This window comes from Manis pentadactyla, chromosome 4, assembly GCF_030020395.1.
Source record: "Manis pentadactyla isolate mManPen7 chromosome 4, mManPen7.hap1, whole genome shotgun sequence".
Classification (NCBI taxonomy): Eukaryota; Metazoa; Chordata; class Mammalia; order Pholidota; family Manidae; genus Manis; species Manis pentadactyla.
In genome coordinates, this window is record NC_080022.1 from 80,381,259 (window position 1) to 80,401,293 (window position 20,035).

The following is a 20,035-nucleotide window of genomic DNA, read 5'->3' on the forward strand; positions in this document are numbered from 1 at the left end:
TTATCAGTTCTATTCAGCATAGTATTTGGACTTCTAGTCAGAGCAGTAATAGGAGAAAAGAAATAAAAGATATCCAAATCTGAAAGGAAAAAGTAAACTTATTTCTGTTCGCAGATGATATGATCTATAGGCAGGAAATGCTAAAGATTCCACACAAACAAACCCCAAACCTTTAGAACTAATAAAGAAGTTCAGCAAAATTGCAGGGTACAAAATTAACATACAAAAATCAGTTGTGTTTCTATATACTAACAATCTGAAAGGAAATTAAGAAAACAATCCCATTTATAATGGCAACAAAGAGAGTAACTTGGGAATAAATAAAGAGGTGAAAGACTTATCCTCTGAAAACTATTAAACACTGCTGAGAGAAATTAAAGACATAGGTAAGTGGAAAGACATCCATGTACCTTGGATTGGAAGACAATGTTGTCAAGATGTCAGTACTACCCAGTGATGTATATGTTCAATCCAACCTCTGTCAAATTTCTAATGCAGTTTTTTGCAGAATAGAAAAATCAGTTCCAAAATTCATATAGGTTCAGATGAAGAACATAGTTGGAGAGCTCCCACTTACTGATTTCAAAAGTTAATACAAAGCTACAGTATAGTGTTGGAATAAAAACAGACATAAAGACCAGTGGAATAGGATAGAAAGCCCAGAATAAACCCTCCCATATATGATCAAATAATTTTCAACAAAGATGCTGGGAAAACTAGATGTCCACATGCAGAAGAATGAAGATGAACCTTTACCTTACAACATGTACAAAAACTGAATAAACCCTCACATATATTATCAGATAATTTTCAACAAAGGTGCTGGGAAAACTAGATGTCCACATGCAAAAGAATAAAGATGAATCTTTACCTTACAACATGTACAAAAACCAACTCAAAATGAACAGTGAATCAAAAATCTGCGTATGAAAGGTAAAATTGTGTAACTTTTAGAAGAAAACATAGGGGAAAAGTTTGATGACTTCAGATTTGGCAGTGCTATCTTGGATATGACACCACAAACATAGACAACAAAAAAAATTAAAAAATTAGACTTTCATGCATCAACATAGTGAAAAGGCAACCACAGAATGGGAGAAAATATTTGCAAATCATGTATCCGCATAGGATTAATAATACAGAAAATTAAAATCCTACAGCTGCACAAGAAAACCAAATAACACTGTAAGGAATGGGCAAAAGACTTAAATAGACATTTCTTCAAGGAAGATATGCAGATGGCCAATAAGCACATGAGAAGATGTTCAAGATCACTAATCATTAGGGAAATGCAAATTACAACTACACGAGACACCACTTCACACTAATTGGGATAGCTGTGTAAAAAAAAAAAAGAACCAGAAAATAACAAGTGTTGACAAGGATGTGAAGAAATTGGAAATCTTGTGCACTGCTGATGGGAATATAATGTACAGTTGCTGTGGAAAACAGTATGGTGGCTTCTTAAAAATTAACCATAGAATTACTATATGATCCAGTAATTCCACTTCTGGGCATTTACCCAAAAGAATTGAATGCAGGGTTTGTAGAGATAATCTGTACATCTGTGTTCATAACAGCATTATTCACACTAGCCAGAAGGTAGAAGCAACACAAGTGTCCGTTGACAGATGAATGGATAAGCAAGATGACATATACATACAGTAGAATATGATTCAGCTTTAAAATGGAAGGAAATTATGACATATGCTACAATATGGAAGACCCATAAAGAAATGGCAAGTGAAATAACCCAGTTAGAAAAAGAAAAAGAAAGTACTGTATGCTTCCACTTGCATGAGGTGCTCAGAATAGTCAAATTCATATAGACAGAATGTACAGTGGTGGTTGCCGGAAGCTGAAGGGATGAAAGAGTGTGAGTTACTGTCTAATAGGTACAGAGTGTCAGTTTTGCAAGATGAAAGGGGTCTGGAGATAGTGGTGATGGTTGCACAACAGTGTGAATGCACTTCACACAGCAGTGTGAATAACCACTGAATTGTACACTTGAAAATGGTTAAGATGGTAAATTTCATGTTATGTACATTTTAGTACAATTTAAAAAATGGTACTGTAGGAATCATTAAAACCTCTAAGGTGTAAAAGTTTTTTAAAAGGAAAAGTATCTTAACTATATAATGTGTTTAGAAACATCTATTTCTTTGTAGCTTCATATTTGGAATTATAGGTCCATTTAGTAACTAGTAACTATTTCTTTTTTATAAAAGAGCAGATAATTTTGAATAGCAAGTTTAATTTTTTTATTTAGATGATTTTTAATGAATTAAAATATAACTTTACATACAAATAGAACTCTAACCAGGACTTCAAATTATTTTTTAGCATATCCTGTAAAACCCTGTTATAATATGACAAATGATACCTAAAAATTTTAATTGCATAAAATACAGTATAAGGTTTATGAAAATGTAATTTTGTACTGTCAGAAAAGGCACAGAAGTAGAGATGGTGAAAAATTGTACTGCCTAGCATTTCACTAAAGTGAGAATGTCCCAAATGATCTTGTGTTCAGTCATTTCTGATCTTATATCTGAAGGACTTTAGCTTTCTGCTTTTTAAGAACAGGAACAGGGCAGAGCACAGGAAAAAATTATATTATATTCAAATTTGTATAACTCTCTCAAGGCTTTGCTTCATTCAGTGATTATATGTTTGTTAGCCTCATTAGAAACATGATACAAAACTACTCTTGATTTTCAGAGATAAGAGTTTTACCAAAGATTTAAGTTAAATTTATGGCATTTAAAGAAATTTCAGTTGTATTAACTTGTGTTCTCTGAGAACTTGCCACCAAAAATGGTATTAAACATACAAGAAATGCATTAGAGGTAATACCTGTGAAAAAAAGTTAAGAAGGAACCAGAGGAGCCTGAAAGAGCCGTAAGGTTACTGTGCAAGCCTGACCCTGATGGAGGAAGAGAGGGAAGGGGAAGGAAACTGAATAGAAGTATCTTAGGCTGCAGTGAAGTTCTTAGGAGAGTTTGGCAAGGGTGTCAGGGAGTCCTTGAACCAAGTTCACCTGTCAGAATTGCCCTTAGTCTCCCTGAACCAGATCTGTCTTTTTATCCCTGCTTCCCTCAGTCTTTGTTGGTAGCAGCTGGGGGGAAGCCCAGCAGTTGGACCTCTGGTCTGCTATGTTCCCTGTGGTTAGAAATCTGTGGTACATTCTCATAGCCTCACCATCATCATCCTACAAGTTATTTTTTTTTTTTGTGTGTGTGTGTGTGTGTGGAATTTAATGTGACCTGGTTAATCATTGCCTTTAAAAGACCTGCTTCATTAGTTAAGGACTTTTGTGTATTCATTTATAAACCATACATGAAAGAGTTAATTATGGTATTTTGTGTTGTTATAATGTAAGGATCCTATGGCCAGGATCTTCACCTGATCCTAAACTACTTGATGATGTAATTGGCCTACTACATAGGGTAATGCTTACACACTTGTTGGGAATGAACTGTTATTGTTTGTGTTACTATATAAAGAACTCCTTCCAGTGCTCTGTCCGGAGGCAGAGATGGAGGTGGATTGCAAATGCTCCAGGGGCGGACATGATTCCAGCACTCTACCTGACACCGTGAGAATAAAGCTTGGTGTAAACCCTTTTACCCTAACATTCTCATAGTCTCACTGTTATTTTGCTCTCACTGAATCCAGAGTGAATTTGCCTCGGGGTAGTCCCCTTTAGGCAAGACAATTGGCATAGTTGGCAGGATTCACTGCAGACCAAAATAGTAATAATAATAATAATAAGCTGCCCTCATGGGAGGGGTACTTAAGCAGGCTGCACCTATGGATGGGGAGACACTTGGGTATCCTCCAAGGAAGTAGCTGAAGGTGGCTTTCCCACTAGAGGATTGGGGCCCTCCCCAGCACTGAGGGGAGGTGGAGTGACACCTGAGGCAGTAGAGGAGACCTCTGCAAAATAGGGAATTCCTTAAACGGAGTGCCTACAAAGTGATGCGAACCGTAGGTTGGCTCTTCTTCAAGGTGTTAAGTAGGGCCATAAAGGAGAAGATCATGCTCTTGTGAGAAACACACAAAGAAGTAAAGGTCATGAAAGAAGAAAAAAATTCATTGATGATTGAGATGGCATTGTGGCAAGGTGTTACAGAGATGGTAAAGGATGTAATGGTAACACAAGAAGAGAGCACAAGAATGCATGCTATGAGGTGCTGTGGAGAAACTAAAAGATTTACTGAACAATGTGATGGCATCACTGCAAGGCACTGTGGAAGAGGCAAAGGCCGTGAAGGAGGACATACTCCTGCGAGAAGCACAAGAAGAGACAGCAAGAGAATGCCAGTTCTTGGGTATAGAGGTAAAGGAAAGAGAGCTGTTGAAAACTGAGATAGCATCACTGAGAGGCACTGTGGAAAAGGTAAAAGATGCACTAGAGGAGGTGCTCTGTGGAATGAGAGAGCTGCTGTCGGCCATGGAAGTTGGGGAGGAGCTGGGAGAGAACAAGAAGGTAGATGCAGTACTGGAGGCACCAACCCCTCCTCTATTGAATTCCCACCTTGTTGTAGTCAAGAAAATAAAAGCACAGCAACTGTGGGTTCCTCTGGGAGAGGTGCAGCCCCTCTTCCAGGTTGTGGAGCACTGTGCTCCACCCCTATACACAGGCAGAGCTAGTGGATTTGGGCTCCTGGTTTACGCAGAAACCTTCAGAGTCCATATCAGCCTTGTTCCTTTGCCTTTGGGTTGGATGTAGGGGTGGATGGGATCATTCTGTCTGGATTAGAGATGGGAAAGCTGAATTCCCTGACAATTCATCCTTTGACTGCAGAATGCACACCACATTCCAGGGAACCATTCACTTCTTTAACGGGTAATGGCTGCACTTCTCACTGTGTGGCCCAATGAGGGTGACTACCATCCATCCTCCCCTGCTAGATGGTAGATGTATACTGAGCTCCAACAGGTGTTAGGGGAGTTGGGCATGAAAAATGCCATTTATAACCCAGTAAATTATTGCCTGGACGAGGAGCTGTTTCCAGTAGGGAAGAAGGATATGGTGCTGCAAATGGCTTTCTCATCCCTTAGTGGCCATTCTTGTTCCTCACTTAGGGCAGCCCATAAATGTGGTTAACAGATTTGGGGGAGGTGGAAGCCATGTGGTCACAGAAGGGAAGATCATCCGCTACTGAGAGGAGGGGTCTAAAGGGCCCAGTGGAGGTCATAAGGACCCAGATGTGGGTTGATTTAATAAGGGCAGGAGCAGACAGAGAGAAATTGGATTGGGAAGTCAAATAGAAACTTACTGAAGCTGTAGCAAAAATTGAAGTCAGAGCAGTGGTTTTTTGGCCGCTGAGGACCAAGAAGCAGAGACCTGAGACAAAACCACAAGTCCGGCTTGTATGTTTGCAAGACTTCCTGCTGGAGAATAAGCTGACCTCGCCTGAACCCAGACAGGAAGATGATTGGTCAATACGGTTTGACTGAGGTGACAGTCAAGGCCCCTGCCTTGGAGGACTGGGTATGGACTAGAGGCCACATGTTGAAATATCAATTCATTGGTCCCCAGTGTATGTACAATATATCCTGGGTCTGGTAGACAGAGGAGCTGAATGCTCACTGATTTATGGCAACCCTGAGCGGTTTCCTGGGAGTCCCACAGTTATAGATGGATACAGGGGTAAGATTATCAGAGTGAAACAAGCCTGAATTCTGTTGGGAATAGGGCATCTACCCCCAGAGGGGTATACTATATATATCCCATCCCTGCATATGTTTTGGGTATAGATATCCTGCAGGACTTTGTGGTTGCAGACCACTGCAGGTGAGTTCAGACTGAGATACTGTATGGTGAAAGCAGTTCTGAGGGGACAGACTAAGTATCTGCTGGTAGCTTTGCCTGTGCCTCTAAGCCAGCCTGTGGGTGACTAATACCGAACAACAAAAATTGCCTGGAGAACATAAAGAAATGGGAGAAACCCTACAGGAACTCGAGAAGATGGGTATTATAAAGCCCACCCATAACCCTTTTAATTCCCAGGTATGGCCTGTAAAAATGCCAAATGGCTCCTGGCATTTGACCATGGATTACAGAGAACTGAATAAAGTTATACCCCCTCTGTGTGCTGCCAGCCCTTCTATTGCAGGCCTTGTGGCACCCTCAGTCATGACCTAGGGACATGCCATTATGTTGTAGATCTTGCTAATGCCTTCTTTTCCTTGACACAGAACAGGAAAGGAACAATTTGCCTTCACATGGGAAGGACAGCAATGGACTTACATTGTCCTTCCACAGGAGTACCTCTACAGTCCCATCATCTGTCATGGACTTGTAGCTCAGGACTTGGCAGCATGGAAGAAACTGCCAGTGGTGTGGCTGTATCATTATATTGATGATACCATGCGTACTTCTAATTCTCTTACAGTACTGTAGGGTGCAATGCATAGACTCCTGCAACATCTACAGGAAAAGGATGGGCTGTGAACAGCACCAAGGTTCAGGGACCTGGTTTGTCTAAAATTCTTGGGGGTTTTCTGGTTGGGTAAGACTAAAGTTATCCCAGAAGCAGTCATAGATAAAGTCCAGGTCTCCCCTATCCATACAACTTTGGCATTATTACAAGACGTTTTGGGTCTTTTAGGCACTTGGAGAGTGTTTATCCTGCAGTTACATACCTGTTGGCAATGAGCCATTTTTGTCAGTGTTACTGTATAAAGAGCTCTGTCTAGTACTCTTCCCTGAGGCAGAGATTGAGACGGATTATGAACACCCCAGAGGCAGATGTGATTCCAGCACTTGACCTGCTACCATGAGAATAAAGCTTGGTACAAACCCTTTTACCCCTAATGTTCTGTTGTTGTATTTGGTCTCACAATGCAGAGTGAACTTGCCAGGGGGCAGTCCCCCTCAGGCAAGACACAGATATTTGATGCTTACTGGCTTACATTATGAATGCAGAAGAGGTAGCAGAACTCTTTTTTAACCCCTCAAACTTCTTGACAACCTCTAATATCCTTAATCTCATCTAGTGACCCTGTCTCCTATTTTATTGAAAAGGGACCACAAGAGGATTTTCCACAAGCTGCTGCTACATACATACCTACCAACCTGTCTAAACCTGTGCCTATTTATTCTGCCTTCTGTCCTGTTGCTTTAACTGAACTGCCAATGGTTCTAGCAAAGGTCAGCCCCTCCACTTAGTATGCATCTCCTCTCGCCTACTCAGTTCTCATTGCTCTAGATCATCCCTCCTGCTTCTACATTGTCAGTGTTTTCCTTTCTTTTGTATCATTTCAACTAGCATATGATCCCATTGTTTACTCAGTCTAAAATCTGTCCACACTGGACCCCACTTTCTTTAGCTATCACTGTGTCTCCTTTCCTTTAAATTAAAATTCCTTGAAAGTGGTGTCTATATGTACTATCTCTAATTTCTGCCCTCCTAATATTTTTTAGTATATGTGCTTCCAAAGTAAGCACTTCCTAATATTTTTTGAACCCACTTTTGTCAGGCTTTTGCCCTCACTATATCAACAAAACTGCTCTTGTTTATGTTGTCAGTGATCTGCATATTGCTAAATCCAATGATCAGTTTCCAGTCCTCATCTTATTTTCAATTGCACTTGACAAAGTGGATCAATTCCTCTTCCTTGAAATAATACATAATTCATTTGGCTTCCAAGATACCATACTTTTCTGGTTTTACTTAATACCTCACTGGTTACTTCTCAGTGTCCTTTACTGGTTCCTCCTCAATTTCTTGACCTCTAAATGTTGGTTTACAACAAAGTTTAATTGAGATTGCATCAAGGATCACGTCTTACCATGTCTCTTCAGGGAGACCACTTCTGGTGAATTCCAGACATCGGTATTTAAATGCCAACTCAGCATATCCATGTGGCTATCTAAGGATATCTCACACTTAACTGCCTAACATCAAAACCGTTGTCTTCCCTTCAACCAAACTTGTTCATTTAATTGTCCCAGTTTAGTTCAACTAGTTATCTTTCTACATCGTGGTGCTCAGAATTGATACCTTTCTTTCACAACCCATACTCTAAACATCAGAAAATTTTGTTGACTCTGCCTTCAGAATATATCCAAAAATCTTAACACTTTTCACCACTGTGCTGTTTCCACCTGGAACCAAGGCAGCGTAATTTCTGGTCTGGATTATAGTAGTAGCTTCCCAAAAAATCTTGCTCTGATTCAGTTTTTTTTTTAATCAACGCAAAAGCCATAGTGATTTGTTTAATAACGTGAGTGAGGTTATATCAGGCTTATACTCAAGACCCTCCAGTGTATTATATCAGTCACAGTTAAAGCCGAGGTCCTTACAGTGGAAGCTAAGGCATGTGTGATCTGCATTCTGACCCCACACACTTTGATTCAGCCTCTGCTCATTCAGCTGTAGCTTGCTTATTCAGTTTCTTGCTCTTGGAATACATCAAGCATATGTAAATACAGGGTCTTAAACATTTTAACAACTGAGCTTGAAACTGCACTGGTTCTTCAGGTAAGCAGAAACACTAGGGGTGTGTATAGTTTATGCAAAGTAATAGAAAGGCAGAAGAAAAGCACATAGGTGTTTGTGGTAAAAATATTGCTGGAGAATGAGGAATTTCTTCTGATTTTGCATCTCTTTTAGTGAAGTAGGAATTTCTTCTGATTTTGCATCTCTTAGTGAAGTAGGAAGCAACATTATTAGCTGAGAGTGAGGTGGATAGGAGGTGGTGTAAGTTTAAGGTAGAAGAAGGTATAAGACAGTTGGCTAGGATAATGAGACAGTGAATGGGTTTGGAGTATGTAGCATTAAAGCCTTTTAGGTTAATAGGCACAAATTTCAAAATATGACTAGTCAGTGTGGTTAGTCCTTCCCTTCCTCTCTCCTTTTATCTTTCTCTTTCTCCTCCTTTCTCCCTCCCTTCCTTCTCTTCTGTTTCTCTCTTCTTTTTCTTTCTCTCTCTCTCCCCCTCTCTTCCATTCTTTCTTTTCCCCTTTGTTCAGCAGCATTGCAAAGGGTTGGTGAAGAGTTGAATATAAAAGAAGGGCTGAAATTTGGCAAAGAAAGAGGGCAAGGGCAGTGGGACTGTTTGTAAGGAGTGATTATAATGATGGCTTATAGAAGCCCAGCTGTGTGAAGATGGAAGTGAAGAGGAGTGGGGTGAGGGATAGTAATCATGTATCAGGATCAACAGATTGAAGTCTCTGGTGCCAAACAATTGCTGGACTTGGTATACTGGATGTTGGGTCCGTGTAATCAACCTCCAAATAACCAGGAGCTGCGTGGATGCAAAAGCAAGAGCTTTTATTGGGTAGCCAGCATGCTGGGGTCTCACACTTGCAGGTGGAGACCCCAAAGTATAAGTTCATTCTCCTTTTATACACAGGAAAGGGCTCGTGTGCAGAACGGGCCATGCGCAGAGTGGGCTGTGTGCAGAGCGGGCCTAGATATGACCTGACCTTTACTGAATTTTGACTGCTGGGTGGGCGAGTTATCTTCTTTCTATTGGCTGGGAGCATCTGGCCAGTTTTGGTAACTGTGTTGGTTAAATTTTTGTAACTCCTGTAACTTCCTCTTGATATGACCTCTTATAAAATAAAGTCACTTATAAAATGGAGTAGCTTATGTCAAGACTTTTTAGTCAGGACTCCTCATTCCCCCCCTTGAGTTTTGTTCTATTTCAAATCTTTGAAGTAACGGAATAGGTTCTTCTTTACTCAAGGGCTTGTACTGAGATCTAAGGACCATGAGTTGGACGGTGGAGATCCATTTCTGTACAAATTTGAGGAGGGCATTGATAAGGCAGGGGCCACATGTAAGAGCTAGTATCAGAAGTAAGAGGGGACCTGCTACTGCTGATAATAAAGTTGTTAGCCATGGGGACCAACTGAAAAGGCTTTCATACCAGTTTTGGGTGACTGCTCTGTTTCTCTGCCTGTTTTGAATCTTAGTTTTTAGTTCAGTCAAAGAATTTTGAATTACACTTGAGTGGTTGGTATAGAAGCAACACTGTTTTCCTAAGGCCACACATAGTCTTCCTTGTTGCAAGAGCAGTAAGTCAAGTACCCTTCTATTTTGTAGTACAACTTCAGCTAGGGAGGATAAAGACTCTTCTAGCCGGGCTAGAGTAAGTTGTACTGTTTGGAAATCATGGTCGATAGTATCACTGAGGGCTTTATAATTTTTATCTTGGAGGACTAGAGATGCTATGCCTGTACCAGCACCAGCCAGCCCGGCTCCCCAAATGGCAGAGACTACTATGGTGGAAATAATTTCTCGTTTTTGCCTGCTTAGATTCTTTTGACTTAGGGAATAGCTATCAGTTATTTCTTCTTCACCATGCATTACTATCCAGGGAAGAGTTGCACGAGAATGCAGACATCATCATGAGTTCTAAGGGTGTCAGCATGGATACAAGTGGTTTTTCCCATTTTACAGGCTCACCAATTGTTGGGAGAGGCTACTAGGTATCTTGGAAGATTGTATCTTAGAAATAACATTAAGGGTCTGGCTACATAAGTGAGGGTAAGGAAGCTGTCGATTGGTGGCAATACAAAGTCCTTGCCCTGTGAGGGCCTGTAGGGTAACTCTAGGAGCACGTTCAAAACTTCTTTGGGACCACCAGCATTTGGAGGAGTCCGTCTCAGTAGAGAAATTGGCTACTAGAGCAATGCCATCATAGAAAGGGGGTTTGGAGTCTAGGCTAAGCCAGGAGGATCGGGTTACTTCTGGCTTTGAGATATTTAATACCTGATAAGTGGCTTCTACTAGGCAAAAGGGACTGGGTCCAGTTAGGGACGGGGAGGGGGTTAAGTGGCATAGCTTTGAATCTGACCCAGGATGTCTCCTAGGCAAAGGGTAGATAGGTCTCGCGGTAGATTTCTGAGGTTTCTCGGGGAGTGGAGGAGGAGGCTGAGGTTCTTCCAGGAGTGGGGGAGGAGGAGGCACTGGGTTCGGTCCCCAAATGACTGGTAGTTTATTCAAGAGTGGGGCCTCCTGGAGCATAATCCTAAAAAGAACTCTGGGGTCTGCTCCCTTTGCATAAAAGCGAAGGCCCCACATTCTCCCCAACTTCCATTCTTCCACTTAGTTTTTCCTATGGAGATGAAGCGAATGCAGATTGGGTTACAGTCTGGGTTACTCCAGCAGGAAGGCCCCTCAGACTGGCTAACTTGTATCCAATCACCTTGTACAGAGGGTCCCCAATCTATCTTACCTGTAGATTCACAGCCCCAGACGGCACAGAAGAAGTGTTCTGGGCCCCCACATTTAGCCTGCTGAGACTGACCGGCTATGTCCGGGACAGACATAGAAATTGTGTTGATGTGTCAGGTCTCGGTACCCTGAGGTCCTATACCCTATCCCTTGGGTTGGGTGTGGGTACTTGGGGTCCCCTCTTAAGCCCCAGTTTGTCCCAGACAACTTACAAACATCAAAGTAGAGATTGGGGAACCATGACTTAGGGTGTCTTTCTTGTTCTGTAGAGTTGATAATGTCTCCAGTCTCGGACTTGACGATGATCCATTCAAGTTTCCTTGGGAAGTGGGGACTTCTGGTCACCATTAGTTCCAGGGCTAAGGCTTGGAGGACCAGAAGCAGCCACATGTCGGGGGATTTTTGCTCTCAGAGGGTCAGTCGAATGGGTTCGAATTGTCCATGTAGACTCTTGATCTCTAGGAGTGGCCTTGACCTGAGTGTTATGGATCCACGCTGCTATCCGGGGTCGGTCAACTTTGATCGCTGTGGGAGTTGCTAGGATGATTGTGTGAGGTCTTTTCCAATGCGGCTCTAAGGTTTCTTTTTGATGCCTTTTGATTAGTACCAAGTCTCCAGGTTGGAAATTGTGGGGCTCCGGGGGAGGCTTGTAGTACACCACCTGTAAGTTCTGACGTGAGGCTTCTTGGACCTGAAACAAAGCTTGTAGGGAGGAAAGAAAGTTTTTATCTTTTTGCTCAGCTAACAGATCAGCTCGCAAATTGAGAAGAATTGGGGGAGGCCTGCCAAATAGAATTTCAAACTGGGTCATGCCTAGTCTACAGGGAGTGTTCCTGACTTTGAACAGAATGAAGAGGAGGAGAGTCACCCAGTCACCGCCAGTTTCTAGGGTTAATTTGGTTAAAGTCTCCTTAATGGTCCGATTCATTCTTTCTACTTGACCTGAGCTTTGGGGATGATATGCACAGTGTAGCTTCTAATTAGTCCCCTATATATGGCTCAGCCCTCGTGTTACCTGAGAGATGAAAGCTGGTCCGTTGTCTGACCCAATAAAAGCAGGAAGGCCATACCATGGAATAATGTCTTCCAGGAATTTCTTGGCAACTACTACAGCAGTTTCTCTTTTGGTTGGAAAGGCTTCTACTCATCCGGAAAAGGTATCTACAAATACTAGCAAATACTTGTAACCATATTTTCCTGGTATGACCTCGGTAAAGTCTACTTCCCAATAGGCTCCATGTCTTGTACCTCTTTCTCAGACCCCCTTTTCGGTTGTTCCTCCCTTCACGTTGATCAACTGGCAAACTTTACACCGAGAGACTACCTGATTGACTACTGATCAGAGGCCATGGACCCAGAGATGGGAGCTCTGGAGCAGTTCTGTCATTTTACGCTCTCCCAGGTGTGTGACCTGATGAATGTGTGAGACTAGTTGGGCAGCTAGGAGGGAGGGTAGAATGTAGTCCCCTCTTGGGTCTTGATACCATTGTCCATCTTTATGAGCATAATGTGGTCTCCGCTTCTGGATCTCAGACAGAACTTTCTGAGTGTACTCTGGTACTTCCAGTAAGGTTGGAGTAATAGCAGTTGCGGGGGGGGCGGGGTTGGCTGCTACTAGGGCCTTGGGTACCTCTGCTAGGGCAAGGGCTTCTTTGGCTGCCAAGTCTGCTTTATTATTTCCTCGGGCCACTTGCCCTTCACCTTTTTGGTGCCTGGGACAATGTATGATAGCAATCGCCTAGGGAAGCCAAATGACCTGTAGCAAGTCAAGGATCTCTTGCTTGTTTTTGATAGTTTTTCCCTCAGCTGTTAATAGTCCTCTTTCTTTGTAAATGGCCCCGTGTATGTGGGCTGTGGCAAAGGCATACCTGCTGTCAGTATACATGTTTAGCTGCTTACCTTTTGCCAATTGAAGAGCTTTGGTGAGGGCTATCAGTTCTGCTTTCTGAGCTGATGTTCCTGAGGATAGGGGGGATGCCTATATGACTTCCGTCTCTGTCGTCACTGCTGCTCCTGCATATTTTACCCCATCTTTGATGAAGCTGCTTCTGTCCATGAGCCAGGTAGTTTCAGGATACAACAAGGGAACATCTCCCAGATTGGGCAGTGTTCCCTGTAGGTGGCTGAGGAGCTCCTCGCACTCGTGCGAGGGCGAATCTAGATTTGGATCCGGTAGCAAGGTGGCTGGATTCAATGCTTTGCTAGCAGCAAAATGGATATGAGGTGGATTAATGAGCAGAGCTTGATAGTGGGTGACACGCGAATTTGACAGCCATTGGTTAGGAGGGCATTTTAAAACTCCCTCGATGGCGTGGGGTGTCGTGACTACAAGAGTCTGGCCTAGCGTCAACTTGTCTGCATCTTTAACAAGAAGTGCAGTGGTGGCTATGATGCGGAGACATGGTGGCCATCCACTGGCCACTGGGTCTAATTTCTTTGATAGATAAGCCACTGGTCTCACCCAGGGGCCCAGCTTCTGGGTGAGAACTCCTTTTGCCACTCCCCTCCATTCATCTACATACAGGAGGAAGGGCTTGGAAACATCTGGGAGGGCTAGGGCTGGGGCCTGCAGGAGAACCTGTCTGATTTTGATAAAAGCTTCTTCCATCTCAGGCGTTTACGCAAAGGAAGGTTCCTGTCCTCGGGTGGCCTCATACGAGGGTTTAGCTAGTTCAGCGAAGCCAGGAATCCAGAGGCGGCAGAACCCTGCAGTCCCCAAGAACTCTGACAGTCCCTCTATAGTCTGGCCTTGGTAGCTGGAAAATAAGTCTCTTTTCTGGCCTGGGATAGCCATTGGTGTCCCCCCTTGAGTTTGTATCCCAAGTAGGTGACTTCTTCTAAACAGAGTTGAGCTTTTTTAGCAGACCCTCGGTACCCTTGTTTTCCCAGTGTTACAAGTAAATCTTTAGTGGCTACCTGACATTCTGTTTCTGTCCGGGCAGCTATGAGTAAATCATCTACATATTGAAGCAGGCTCACCTCTGGGTGGAAACACCGGTACTCACTCAGATCTTCGTGGAGGGCCTCGTCGAAGGTGGTCGGTGAGTTCTTGAATCCCTGAGGCAACCTGGTCCACGTTAGTTGACCATTCAATTCGTCCTCCGGATCTCTCCATTCAAAAGCAAACAGCGGTTGACTCGAGGTGGCTAGCGGTAAGCTGAAGAAAGTGTCTTTTAGGTCTAGGATGGTGTATATGACCCTGTCAGGTGGCAGAGAGCTCAAAAGGGTGTAAGGGTTGGGGACTGTGGGGTAGATGTCCTCCACCCGCTTATTAATTTCACGCAAGTCCTGTACCAGTCAGAAGTCATTTGTTCCTGGTTTCTTAACAGGCAGTAAAGGGGTGTTCCAAGGCGACTGGCTTGGGACTAGACTTCCCGCCTGTTGCAGGCATCGGATATGAAGGGCAATGCCCACCTTTGCCTCTTGGGGAATCGGGTACTGCCGCACACGGACAGGGTTGGCAGTGGCCTTTAGTTGGACTACTATCGGTGCTCGATGCTTTGCCTATTTGATGCCTCCCGTCTCGGCCCATACTTCCTGGATCTCTTTTAGCCACTTATGAAGGAGCTCATGGTTTTCTTCTCTTGTCAGGTTAGTGTAAAGTCTATGTTCATCATTAAGCGATAAGGTAAGAATGCTGATGGGGGCTCAAAGTGAATGTGGGCTCCCACCTTGGATAGTAAATCTCTCCCCAGAAGTGGGTAGGGGCACTCAGGGATAACCATGAATGAGTGGGATACCCGTCCCAATTTTAGGTCTATGGATCTTCAGGTAGTCCATGAATATTGGTTACATCCTGTGGCTCCCTGTACCCAGGACTGTCTGGGAGAAAGGGGCCCCATGGGGTTCTTAAGGATTGAATGTTCTCCAGTGTCAACCATAAAAGTCACTGGCTTCCCCTCCACATTCAGGGTTACCCAAGGCTCGGGCAGGGGGGCTGAACCCCATCCCCCTCAGTTGTCTAAGTCTTCTATCTGGAGGACCATGGGTTGTTCCCTGGCTTCTCTCTTGGGGCATTCATTTTTCCAGTGGCCTCTCTCTTTGCAGTAGACACACTGGTCTTTTTTGCAGCGGATTCTGGCCCTTGGGGGAGGCTTTGGGATCTTGAGGGCCCCATTGTTCAGTCAGCCTTTTTAATTCTCGGTTCTGGGCAGGACCTTCTAACGAATTAGCCAACAAAATCTTAGCCAACCCACGGGTCTGTCGCTCTTCTGGGGTGTCTCAGTTATTGAACACTTTCTCAGCTACTGCAAAAAGCTTGGCTAGCCTTTTTCCCTCAAAACCTAATCTTTGTAACTTCTGCCTGATGTCTGGGGCCGATTGATTGACAAAGGCCAAACTTACCGTGTACCGGTTTTCAGCAGCTTCTGGATCCAGGGGAATATAGGTCCTGTAGGCTTCCAGCAGTCTCTCAAGGAAAGCTCCAGGAGATTCCATGGGCTCCTGTTTCACCTGACTTACTTTAGACAAATTGGTGGGACGGTGTGCTGCCACCCGGAGACCCCCCATCAGAATCTGGCGGTAGACAGTGAGCCTCTCCTTACCTTCATCCATATTGAAGTCCCAGCTGGGCCTACTCGAGGGGAATCTGATGTTTATAATATCTAAATCCGTGGTTGGTCTCCCATCAACTCCTGGGACTAGTTTCCGGGCTTCAGTCAGGACTCTCTCTCTTCAGTAGTGAAGAGAGCCTGTAAAAGCTGATGGCAGTCATCCCAGGTGGGCTGGTGGGTGAAAAGGACTGAATCCAACAAGTCTACAAGTTTACTGGGTTTCTCAGAGAAGGGGGGGTTCTGCATTTTCCAATTATACAAATCACTGGTAGAGATAGGCCAGTGAACTAAGAACTGTTGGCCATTGGGGTCCGGTGGGCCTGCTGCCCACAAAGGTAGGGCCACGGTGCCTGGGGTGTTCTTGGGAGCTCGTCAGTCTCAAGAGCGAGTATGGGGAGGACTAATCAACACGGGTGGGTCCTCCGGGTCAGGTTCCTCTTCCATAGGTAAAGGTTCAGGAGGATTGGGGAGTGGAGCGGGTCCATATGGTGGTGGGTGGGAAAAGGATGGATCTTCTTAAGGGGGGAGAACAGGATAAAGAGGTGGGGCTGAAGGAACCGAGGGATTGGGATTCAACTTGCAGGGTGCCTTAGAGGAGCGTGGAGCTTTTGAGGAAGCAGTGGCCATGAAGGGTCACTTTTAAAGGCGGAAGAAGGGGAGCCAGCCATTTAGGTTGACTTTCCACTAGAGTCTGCCAAGTGGTGATGTAAGAAACCTGGTCGGGGTGCCCAGAGCATCCATATACAAGGTCTTTGACCCTGAAAATGGTGGGGAAGTCAAACATGCCCTCCTCAGGCCACCTGACTCCGAACTTAGGCCACTCATTCCTGCAAAAGGTAGAAAGTTAACCCTTTTTGACAGCAAGACCAAGATTTTTAGCCTGGGTTTGAAAGTCATTGAAGTGAGATATGAAGATAGACAGAGGAGTAGAGGGAGTAGAGTGCGACTGGCCCATGCCAAAGAGAAACAAGAAGACAAGACAGACAAATATGTGTATACAAACAGAGAACACAATGTAAGGGCGCCTTTTTCCAAAAAGAAAACAGACGAAGAGGGACGGCCTCTCCCGTAAATGGGCTCTGTCACGCTCTCCAAAAAGAAACAGCAACCAGGTGTGGGAGGAGCCACCTCCCATCTCCCGCCAGACTGAAAAATAAAGTCCAAAAAAACCAGAAGTGGGCAAGGGACGTCTCCGTGCTCACCAAGGTGCGGGGAAAAGTAGTGCGTCCACCTAGTCCCCGGACCGCCAGATCAGGTTTCTGCCAATGAACAGCACAAATAAAAGGACTTATGGCACATAAACAGGCAATCAAACACTGCACTCACACTCACACTTACCCACATGCTCCGCATGGTCGCCGGTTATGGGAGCGCGATCCCGGACAAGCCCCCAAATGTTGGGTCCATGTAATCGACCTCCAAATAACTGGGAGATGCGTGGATGCAAAAGCAAGAGCGTTTATTGGGTAGCCAGTATGCTGGGGTCTCGCACCCGCAGGTGGAGACCCCAAAGTATAAGTTTATTCTCCTTTTATACACAGGAAAGGGGTCATGTGCAGAACGGGCCATGTGCAGAGCGGGCCATGCGCAGAATGGGCTGTGCGCAGAACGGGGCCGTGCGCAGAATGGGGCCATGCGCAGACTGGGCCTAGATATGACCTGACCTTTACTGAATTTTGACTGCTGGGTGGGCGAGTTATCTTCTTTCTATTAGCTGGGAGCATCTGACCAGTTTTGGTAACTGTGTTGGTTAAATTTTTGTAACTCCTGTAACTTCCTCTTGATATGACCTGTCTCTTATAAAATAAAGTCACTTATAAAATGGAGTAGCTTATGTCAAGACTTTTTAGTCAGGACTCCTCACTGGAGTTAATGAGTTGACAGGACCAGCCATCTGAGAATGAAATTTTTGCAATTTATTGGGAGGAGAAGCTGTTGCAGTTAGTGACAATAGAGATGACCATTTGAGTGAGTTGCTGAGGTAGAGTAGAAAAAGTCATGGGAAGAAAAGTAAAAATGTGCAATAGAGTATTGGAAGGATTATTCAAAATTTAAAGTTTTTAATCAGAAATGAAAAGATAATCATGTGAGTTCCCCAAACATATGTTTGCATCTGTCTTTTAAAAAAACAAAGCCAGAAGGAAACAAATCCAAATAAGTGGATTTTTTTTTTGTTAAACTTAAAATATTCTTCAGTTTACTTTGGTGGTAGATGTTTTTGACTCTGAATTGTAAATTGATTTCTCAGCTTTATGAGACTAGCAAAAAGAAGAAGTTTCCACAGTCCCATATGAATCAAAGAATGAGAAGTCAATTGTGTCAGACCTTAAAAGTGTTTTTTGTAGTACTTCGATATTCAGAAGTGCTGGAGCAACTTTGGCAGAAAATCAGAGCCCTAGAGTAAGCCCAAACTAGGACAGCAAAGTCATTATTCTGCTTTTTAGTGAAGAAGGTCTTTTTTTTAACAGTAATGACCTTTGGTGCTTTACCAAAAGTACTTTATTGGGACTTCATTTGCATTCAGGACTGTGTAAAAGTAATTAGAAAAGCAAGGACTGAATATTAAATAGTGACTTATAAAAATATGTAACATTTTGTGATACATAAAATAGTTCCTTCTAATTATATTAAAGATACAGGTAAAAATGACATTGAATAAATGTATTTATTACCACACTTATTACTATACAGTAGCATATTAGTATACAGTAGAATCTTGGAGAAACATATAATTCATTTGATTTATGCTGAATAGTGTGGGCATTTAAGCTGGTGTTGGTACCAGCTTTGATTTTGAATGTTCCCTTGTGTTCCCAAAAGAATATGGTAAAATAACCAAATATTTTACAGAACTATAAAGCAATACCAGAAAGAAACAATAAGAACTTTCTTGAGTTTAAATATGAGATGAGTTAATTCTATGTGGATACATACTAGGTGAAGATAACAAAAAAAAGACACATCAGAAGGGTGGGGAAGACTTGATATAGAGCAGTGCCACTGGTGGAGAAATACATTCCACAAAACTTGTGGTACTATTGAATGTTGGAAAAGGAAGTGAGGGGCTGTTCAAGGCAAGGAAATGGAAGAACTTGGATGTAGCTTCTAATCTGGAGTAAATCCAGAGAAATAAAGCAGTGCTAAAGGTAGAAGAGAAAATACAGAAGGGAGGAGGGGTTGCTATTTATTTCTAATCCATAAAGGGTTTTAGAATACTGTGCAATTTTACTTCTTTGGTTTTTGTTGATCCTTACATTTTCCATAGTCCAAGATATTTGCTGGCATAGAGTAGGGAAAAGTATAATCTTAGGCTTTGAAACTGAAGGGATTGGAGGGTATTACCTTTGAAAACCTAAGGCTTTATGATTGATTCTTATTTTTTTATTTAAGAGCTTCCAGCTTTATTTTGTGGTCACAAAATATCACTCTTTGATGTCCTGCCATCATTCCTAAAGCGTCTGGTATTGTTTTGGACACTAATGTTATGACCCCTAAAGAAACCTGAATGATTTATTAGGAGTCTTACAAAGAGTTTAAGCATTCATTCAGTGTGTGTTTGTATTAGGCAATTCCTAACTTTGAAATATTTAACTTGTTCCCTTCATCAAAGCTCCCCAGTGACCAAAAGTTTTTTCAAGCCTTACAGTTCCCTCCTGGTGAGAGAAATGCATCATTTTTAATAACAGTATTTGTAACAGTTATTCATTTGGATGCTACTAATATAAAAGTGGCTGTGATTTTAAGAGATGATCTTTCTAGCCCTATCCCATTTTGGTTGCTAGCCAGTTGTGGGCTAATCATTTAAACATTCTGGGTATCAGTTTCCATATTTATAAAATGAAAGGTCTGAGACTATTACTTACTAATCAACATTAATTACTAAATAAATAATGGTGTATTGTGGTAGAAAGTGAGATTTGGAATCAGAATGGTTGAATTCCTTAACTTCAAAAACTTGGTTTCCTTATTTGTAAAATGCCCAACAATAGGGGTAAGTGACATCTAGTAATATATGTGGAAACACTGTAAGCAGTGCATTCAAACAGCAAGTAAATGTCTTGTATGTTAGACTGCATGATGAAGTTCGTTTGTTTTCTTTTGGTTTTAATACTGATTAATGTCAATGAAATGAATATGCATCTGATAAAAATACTAAAATCATGTGAGCAGATGAAACTTATTTGAATGATTGCTTGGAAACTGGCATATGAAAATGAAAACTAAACTTGTATTTTGTTATGTTTCTTGGATTCAGAGTAAAATAGAGATGTCTTTGTTGAGTTC

The 20,035-nt window shown here is 42.9% G+C and overlaps 1 protein-coding gene across 4 annotated transcripts in view; it reads left to right on the forward strand.

Annotated features, from left to right (window-relative positions):
• The window catches only part of FNBP1L (formin binding protein 1 like), a 134,499-nt gene that overhangs the window by 47,103 nt on the left and 67,361 nt on the right, over nt 1-20,035 (forward strand). For 3 of the 4 annotated variants that reach the window (XM_036906523.2, XM_036906526.2, XM_057500433.1), the window contains exon 2: nt 11,468-11,613. The exons of the other annotated variant lie outside the window; for it this stretch is intronic. In XM_036906523.2, coding sequence (XP_036762418.2) covers nt 11,476-11,613 — 138 coding nt within the window. In that variant the 5' untranslated portion in view covers nt 11,468-11,475. The remainder of the gene's footprint in view (nt 1-11,467; nt 11,614-20,035) is intronic. 4 annotated transcript variants of the gene reach the window in all.